Source organism: Opisthorchis viverrini, assembly GCF_000715545.1.
Source record: "Opisthorchis viverrini unplaced genomic scaffold opera_v5_53, whole genome shotgun sequence".
Lineage (NCBI taxonomy): Eukaryota > Metazoa > Platyhelminthes > Trematoda > Opisthorchiida > Opisthorchiidae > Opisthorchis > Opisthorchis viverrini.
The window spans coordinates 460989-469784 of record NW_008751710.1 but is presented as its reverse complement, the minus strand read 5'-3'; the positions used below and the strand labels follow the sequence as shown (position 1 = coordinate 469784).

Sequence of the window (8796 nt, the reverse complement as noted above, 5' to 3'; positions counted from 1 at the left end):
CACCGCCTCTGTCATTAGCCGTAATCCTCGTCCCGTCATCACTAAGTTCATCTCCAAGCAAGTACTTAAAGAATGAAATTTTCTGAAGAATTAACTGAATGTTTTTGAAAAAAGCTATAGAATTTCAATCCTAATAGAATTTCAAGGAGCGCCTCGTCTTGTCCTTTTCGACTGTTACAACACACTGATTTGTATGGTCCTCAGGTATGATTCAATCCACCAAGCGGTCAGTTTACTAGAGTGAACATGTTGAAAGGAAGCACGGAATACTTGGTTTACCTGTGTTCAAATAAAATTCAGAACAACACTAACCAAGTTGACGCTTCGAGTTGTCAGCTGGACAGGCAATTTTTAATTATTCCAAACTTGTTTTCTACCAGTCCAGTACGCACCGATAAGTTAGAGTGTATTCTGCGTGTTCGGTACATAGAAGTGTACTTTTACACTGATTGCATTGTTTAACGTACTGAGTCCTACTGAGTCGTACAAATGTGACTCCATGGTCTAAACATGCTCGAACCCTGGTGTTATTCGTACGTACCATCATCATCATCATCATCATCATCATCATCATCATCATCATCATCATCATCATCATCATCATCATCATCATCATCATCATCATCATCATCCACGATCACCATCACCATCACCATCATCATCATCATCACCATCACCATCAAAGACAGCAACATCACTGTTGGCACTGATGCTTCACCACCACTCTTGTTTGAATGGATACCTAGAAGTGTAGCTAATTCCGCAGTCCATCGATTAGACTAAGCTGCAATTTCAAACTAGCTCCTTCGACCAAGAAGCCGCGGTCGAATTCTATCATGATCACCGGGTGTTAATTGTTAAAGAAAAACCTATGACTGTCCCTGGTTGAACACCCACTCCTCGTGAAAGTGGCCGCTCCCTGGAGGGTAGTCTTTTTTCGTTCCAACAGCCCATCTGGATCTTCGGTGTTTTTTACCCTAGAGATCGACCGCTTTGGCCTAAAGATACAACTGGGTTGGAAATACAGTCATCCGAAAGACTCTGCTATGACCCGCCACACGAGATTTTTCGAACTGCTCTAGGCCTCAACAAGTACTCTCATTTGCTAACGAACTCTGTTTTGACACACTACTCACAAGGTTGTAGAAATCTCTTCGACAGCCCAAGGCCCTTCTATTTGGGCTCATCAGATAGGCTTAGTCCCTAAGTTTCCATCTACTTGGGTGAAATTAGCCAACCACTCCCACCTGCACACGAATTTGGTTTCCAGCAACTTTGTGAGTAGAAGCTAAAACGCCTTGTACTGAATATTGGGCTTGACAAACAACAGATCTAGCTGGATTCAATTGGGTCTCTCCTCACAGGGTGTCTGGTTCAGTTTTATCTACAACCTTAATCGTATGACTTTTGTGGTGCCGAAAGTGTCCTTGGATGAACTGGGAATCCTAGTTGCGACTCGATATCGTTGCACATTGAGGTTGTGTGTCATCCTATTGCCCAAACACGGTGACACTAGCGCTGAGTCGAACTGGCGAAAATATCAAGTCACGCTTTCATCACAGTCGTCGCCAGCACAACATCAGTGTTCAGCACTGACGATTCGGTGTTGCTGCAATTTGGTTGTACGTGGACTGCTCCGCTGTAACACCTTTTCGGTGCCTAGCTGCCATGCAAGCCGAAGGTTGCACGAGGACTGGGATACTGCCTGAGTGACCAAGCCTAAACAGGAGAAGTCGAGAGGTAGAGGTCGGGTTCGAACCACGGACCTTCCGGTCAGTAAATTCGCGAGCTAACCACTTGAGCCATCTCGTAGACTGGGATGCCACCAGAACCCTCAGGCCTAAACAGGAGAATGAGTAGGGTCCTCAGTCAACACCTGACCGCAAGAGTGCAGTCCATTGCGGAAAATTCCAGTATATCACATAGTTAAATAGCCATTCTTCACACATATTCCGAGGTCCAACGTAGGAGACCAGGAGACTGTGTTAGCCAGACCTCTACCTATTGACCCATCTATGACTGTGGCGTGCGCAGTTTCCAGTATAACTGACCACGTGTGACCACGTGACTGAAGGATGATTGGCACTATATTCTAAGTAGGAACCAATCACGCTGCTGATCAACCGCTTGTGGCCGAACTGTTAAGTGTTCAAACTGCTAGCCGGGAAATCTCGGGTTCGAGACTACCTCCTGGAATTCCGTGAGATGTGCACGACCGGTGATTCGCAGTGCGGATGAGATAGCTGTATAGTGATCTTCGGCTTATAGGCATAGATTGACTTCATTCGAAGGACGGAATCTGCATTACAGAATCTCAGTAAAGTTCGATACGGTTGACCCAATCCGGCTGTTGCGGAATAAAGAATGCATGACTAATGGATCGTACTTCGTGAGCATTATTCTCGCGTTCACGTGTTTCTTAAAGTTGAACTGACACGAGCACCACGGTTATGAAGCCAAGTACTGGGTTTTGGAAACCGCATCTCCAGGTCAGAATGACGTCACAAGTTTAAACAAGAGGATACGGTTCCACCGGCAATCGGTTGGCAAAAGTCTACACACAAATGGAACAACACTTGAGGGTCTTTTTAAATTACGTCACAGATGACAATTTTGGCACACACAAACGATTCTGCCTAGTGTGACCGAACAACCGTTTCGTCATCGGCGCAGAAAAAATTGATTCGTTTGTCTTGTTAGGCGGAACTCAGACCTATCAGTAGTCCAGCCTTTGGACATCGCAACTTACTGGTCGATTCTGTAATGGACTTTGAATTTTAAAGTTGGTTGAGTCTGGGTCTGCCTACAACTATCCGGTTGATGAATTAAAGCTTCGTTAATATCACAGACGCGAATGGTTGCTTCTTTTCAGTACAACCGCAAACGATAAGAGAACACTCAAATTCAGGGATAGACTCTAAGAGGTACAGCGTACAGGATACGCTGAAAGATCTCTGGATCGATTAATCGATCACACAGTTGACTTACTTAAATTAGCCGATGCCACTAACTACTCAGCCGAGTTTTAAGATCGAAGAACTTTGGAACAAGTCGAATGGAGCAAGTAATCCTGCCGCTTTTGATGTCGGATTGCGTTGTCTAACCACGGGCCATTTCGCTGTTGGTATTAATCAACCTTTGGCTGGTTCACTGGAACATTGAGGGCAATTTCAAGAGGAATTTCAAAGTTCACAAAATGGTTTGTTTTCAGGAAATGGGCGACGGTAGCACCTGACGGAGTGTTTATGCTGTCATTTCAAAATTAAGGCGGCTAGTGACTCATCTGTTTAAGTGCTCAATGAAAGTCACAGGTATTGGATTAGTCGACAAAACCGTTTCTGCAAATGTATATCTCGCGGGGACAGTAAATTATTCATTAACCCAGCTGCAGTCATTTTGACGGACTTGATCTGGCGGACTGGCGTTCAAGATTCCTTTGATACAATATATTTTAGACCGCTACTATAAACGCATTCATTTTTTCTCATGGTTCCTATGATAAGGATGTTCTCCAAAAACTGTTCTAGTTGAAGGACATGCGTGTTCAGTGTCTTTTCGATGAACCTGTTTGATTACACACTTAATCAGCGCTACTTTTGTGATGATTTTCTTTATTGATCTCATATCACGTGCCACTGTCCTGAAAGAGATGTTGGCCTTGTGACCTGTCTGGATCACATGTCGTCGGGACTAGCAGAGGATTGGTATTTACAGTAACAGGTCGTCGAAATACTCGCATCGTTCCGCTTAACCAGCTCAGCGAACAAACCAACGGCCATCTACGCCACCTGAGCTACCAACATTTTCCTCTATAGCAAACTGAGAAACGCGACTGTTTGAGCAACTGGCTTCGTGAGTTAGGCTTGCTCTTGAGGAACTTGTCCAATTTCTGGCTTGTACGGAAATCTTTTGTGAGTTTAAACAGCCTTGCGTCTTCTGTTATTCCTGATTCAAAGTTTGTGGTCTTGCGGATTTTTAAAATAAAAAAATTGCGCCCCATTTTCACCAGATCCCCATTATCTTTCCTTCAGCTCATCCACGACGAGCTTTGCGTTCGAAATGCTTTTAAGCAGGAGGATGCGCGGATTTTGAGGCAGCCTTGTGAGAAAATATTTTAGCAGGAAATGATCATCCCATTGATTGAATATTATGATTCAAAACAGAACCGTCTCCATACCTACTTACTCTTTACAGAAGGACGGAATGAGGTGAGTTTGAGGTGAATCGATGTAAAATCTAACCGTTACTTTCCCATTCGGTTTTAATTCATGATGGCTATGTACTAGTAAAATGGTGGTTTACACCATAAGGGAGACTTAGAATACCCTGAATCGTGCACACTAGATCAGCAAAACATCAAGCTATCCGGATAGTCGAGGTTGCCATTTTTAACATTGTTGAGCGTCACTGCTATTTTTCGATTTTGTAAGTTGGGACCTATTGTTTACTCGAACCTGTTTCACACATTTTAGTTAACCTGAAGTGCCTCCATTCAGCTAAAACGCATGAGAGACATGTCTACACTACTACAAACACAGTACAAGGTACGACAAATGCACTCATTTTCATACTAATTTGGTTTTCAAAGGGGGCTGACCTGAATTTGAACTAAATCTATCGCTTTTGATGTTCTAAATGTGTCGCAACAAGGTCGCCACATGTTTCAGTTGGTACGATCTTCGAGCAACTGGCATGCAAATGAATGTATTTGCCGAAGTTCGTGCAATTCGGTGTCAGAAAGCTTAAAACTACAGGTTATTCAGCTGCTAAGCCTTCTCCTATTTAGATCTTAAATTACGTTCCTGAAGGTCTTTGTTTAAAATTGAAGCCCCAAATTGTGTAGAAATAACGAGTCAAACTCTACATTACATTATCCCAATAGAAGGATGATAAAGACGAACTAGTACACTGTACAGTGTTTCTCCCGTAAAGTTACATTCTCCTTTTATGCTCTGGACCGCGATTCACATGAGTACCTTACCGTTTCCTTCGACATTAGGTGAGGAGATGCAAGAATAAATAAATCTATTAAATTATGTTGCAAAATGTTCCGTTAGGCCTGTTGAACACTGCATTGCGGGGAATCCCGTCGCTTCTGTTTGAACAACCCCCCCACCAGTCCTGGAGCAATTATTCTCGTGAGCTCACATCAAACGAGGGAAGCAATGAACTCTTATTTCAGCTCAATATCTAGAATAGTTTAACTTCCGAATCCTTTTATCAATTTGTCGCATAAAATGTTTCAAAAATACGTAAAATAGTGACAGGATAGCTGTGTGGACTTTCGCCAAAAACCGCACATGTTCCGAAGTGAGGAAGAAACCGACTTTGATTAGAGTGAACCTGGTGGTCTGGTACTCGGTAGATCAGAACAAACAACTCCACCGGTTCGACTTGGTGACCAGAATGATCTGCACACCCTCTGGTCGTTTTACCGTCTGCCTGGACTAGACATTACAAGTCAAAAGGTTTTACACACATATGTAGTTACTAACGTGTTGGCTCATTCGCTTCTTTCATCGGATGACTTGGGCTGGATGTTCAAGTCATCCGAAGAATCTTACCGAGTTGCCAGGCGTCAAATATTGGTCAGCAGGCCATCCAGTTTGGTTCAGAAAATGTGATCTTGTAAAGTGGAAACTGAGAAACATGCCAGTCCAGATCCAGTCATTCTACATTGTTCAATCGCTAGTGTCTTCGCCCCCACTGAGTAAAAGACTGCTCAGTCTCTGGGGGGGGGCATTGAGTCGACCCCGGTTTTCAGACCAACGAACCAGTAGATAATGTTCTCAGTAGAAGGAAAGCAACAAACCTCGAAGTGGGTTGATCACGGATTTGAATTTACAAGGCCATCTACATATCGAACCTCAAGAAGAAAGCTCATTCACCATCTGCTCAGTTCCACTCACAACGCCCTGAATATATCCTCTCGCAGAGGATGAAACGCTTGCAACCAATTTGTCAATCGCAGCGAACAAATCAACGGCTATTACTTTGTCAATCGCAGCGAACAAATCAACGGATATCACTGCTGCTGCCTGAGCCGCCAGATGCCCTCAGTCTAAGCATGTCAGTTCATGCAGGTATATCATGTCCTGTATGAGGAAACTTCAGAACCGATCCAAACGGTGCCGTATGGGTACGTACATGTGTTTTCGAAACATGTTACGCTCATCCCGAGGTGGTTAGAGCGAGAATTTACTGACCGGAAGGTTTACCTGGGTTCACCTGGAACCCAGCTGAATCTCTCGTCTATGATGTTTTCAACTAACGGAATATGTTGCCCTAGGCCACCTCATGTTTCAGTTGGTGCGATATTCGAGATCTCGCGAAACATATATAAACGTAATACACCACTCATGAACATTTTAAGTTTTTTGAACGATCAAAATTGCAGTGTCCATTTATCTGAAGTCTCGGAGTTATAGGACATAAGAAAACACGTTTTTTTGTAACCTGACTGTGAAGCAATTTGCTAGATTTAGTGCAACAGGATCAGACTAACTGAAGATCAGATCTTTCTGTGATCATCCTGCTAATGCGTAATACCAATAAAACAACACAGCTACGTGTCAGAGACGTTTCTAATACGTGTCAGAATTTCAGGAAATGGGGCCATCCGGGTGCGATCTGCGTAAATAAGAGTGGATAAAGGCCACAAAAAGAATGCGGTTAAAGGCTAGTAAATGGTCCAGCTGGGTTCCAGGTGAGTCTCTCGTCCGAACCAAATAGCTACGCAAATGAGTGCATTTCGCTAGTTTTGGGTAATATATGTTCAAGTGAGACATAAAGTTGACGGAAACTCGGAGACTGCGTCTACCTGATGAGCCCCAAAAAGGGCGTAACCGGTCGTGGGCTGTCGAAGAGTTTTCAGCATCCTTATGAGTAGTATAGTACGTCTATACGTGTATCACGTTATCTCGCATATCGTACCGACTGAAACATGGGACGGCCTGGTGCAGCATATTAAGTTACTTAAAAGCATCACAAAAGAGAGATTCACTTGTGTTCCAGGTGAGTCTCCCGTCAAAACCAACTTGGTATACAGATGAGTGTATTTCGCCCAACGTATTCTGTTCACAATGCACTGATGATATCAACACTGCCGGTCATGAAAAGTTTGCAACCCAGCTGATTAAACAAACCGGTGGTCAGAAACTAGTTTGATTTGTCAATAGCAGCATTCTTCAACCAACGGTTGTGTGGGCTTAGCGACGGATTTGTGAAATATAGTTAGCCATGAAATGATCAAAAGAAACGTCTCAGCTGTGGATCAAAAGAAACGTTTCAGCTGTGGAAAACTTCCAGTGCCTAGCTGCCATGCTACCCGAAGGAAGCACGAGGGCTGGGATACTGCCAGGTTGCCCAAGCCTAGACAGGGAAAGTCGAGAGGGAGAGGTCAATAAATTCGCGCTCTAACCTTTTGGGCCATCTCCCCCCCCCCACCCCATGAAATGCAATCTACACGGTGTTTCTTTTTCCATGAACCAAGCGAAATACACTCCTTTGGACATCAGTTTGAATCTGAGTAATCTTTCAGTAGTTTTCATTGATTGATCTGACTACTGTTCAGATACGATTTGTGCACGTTAGGCTCTGGAAGCACTGGGCATGAGTCCCCCCCATTAGTTTAAATCGGCTAGTTGCAGTAGGTTGAACCCCGAACGGTAGCCATATGAAGCAAGCGTGTATCTAGGGCTCACTCAAGTTTCCGAGCAGACAAAGAAAGCAGACACACTGAGTGACCCGTTTGATCTACCTAACTATCTGAACTGCCCATAGTTCCTTGAAGTCTGCTAAAAAGTCTTTGAGAGCTTCCGTCAGGAAAATATGTTACGATCTCTTGAATATCATCCCAAATGAAACAAGAAGCGGTCTTTGTGGAGTTGAGGTATAGCATAAGCGAGAGATTCAGTTGGGATCCATTCTAGGCTACATCGGAAACTGATGGGTTTGTAACAGTGTATTTTGTGGGCATCTAATATCCGTCGGTCGACTGGCCTATCAGTCAAGAAATTCCGGCCACGTAGGACCGCGAACGCATGAACATCGGCGGTGCATCACTGCTGGCGGCAAAGAACGAAAGCTCCAGCAATCATAAAGACACTAATGTTATCCTTTCAAAGAAATTTCACGGATAGTCGATGATTGCCGCAGAAAAAGTTCACTAACCAATGAGTTTTCGAAAAGCTTTATCTGTTAAAATGTCGCCACTTTCGATTCCAAACTCATCTGACCGCTTCGGATTTCGAAGTGTATTTTGTATTACATGATGCTAATTAAAATCAATTTTTCATGACAAATATTACCCAACAAATACACTTATTTGCACATCAATTTGGTTTTCACGGGAGCCTCACCTGAATTCCAGCTGATGTCCCTCCTCAACTGCACCAGGCCGCTTCATGATTCATTTGGTGGGCTATTCAAGCTATCGCAATAAATTGCACTGCCGTAACAAACTACTAATTAGGTTGCTGAAATCCCGAACAAAGCGGTTAAAATCTATTAAACTCGGTTGTGCAGAGTTTCAGATGAGTTCACTTTCTCAAATACCCTCGTGTACTTTTTGAATATTATGTAACAACAGACAAAACTCTGCAAAGCGATTCCGTGATTTCCTCAATGAGCTTCCGATCAGCAAGGACTGCCCCTTCCCAATCGATTAGACATTATTCCCGTCATCAGTAGTAGGTATCGTTACGCCACCCCTCAGTGCACATATTTGCATTGCACTGCACTGCACCACACTATATTCCTATTATATTGCATTATAATGTATATATTATATTATAT

At 43.5% G+C, this 8796-nt stretch overlaps 1 protein-coding gene across 1 annotated transcript; it reads left to right on the top strand.

Annotated features, from left to right (window-relative positions):
* Positions 1 to 1819: 1819 nt before the first annotated feature.
* On the top strand, positions 1820 to 7406 carry T265_03662 (hypothetical protein; the record flags this gene model as incomplete). The annotated part of the gene is made up of 2 exons (XM_009168204.1): positions 1820 to 1913; positions 7234 to 7406. The coding sequence occupies 2 exons, from the start codon at positions 1820 to 1822 to the stop codon at positions 7404 to 7406; spliced, it is 267 nt and encodes an 88-aa protein (XP_009166468.1).
* Positions 7407 to 8796: the final 1390 nt, after the last annotated feature.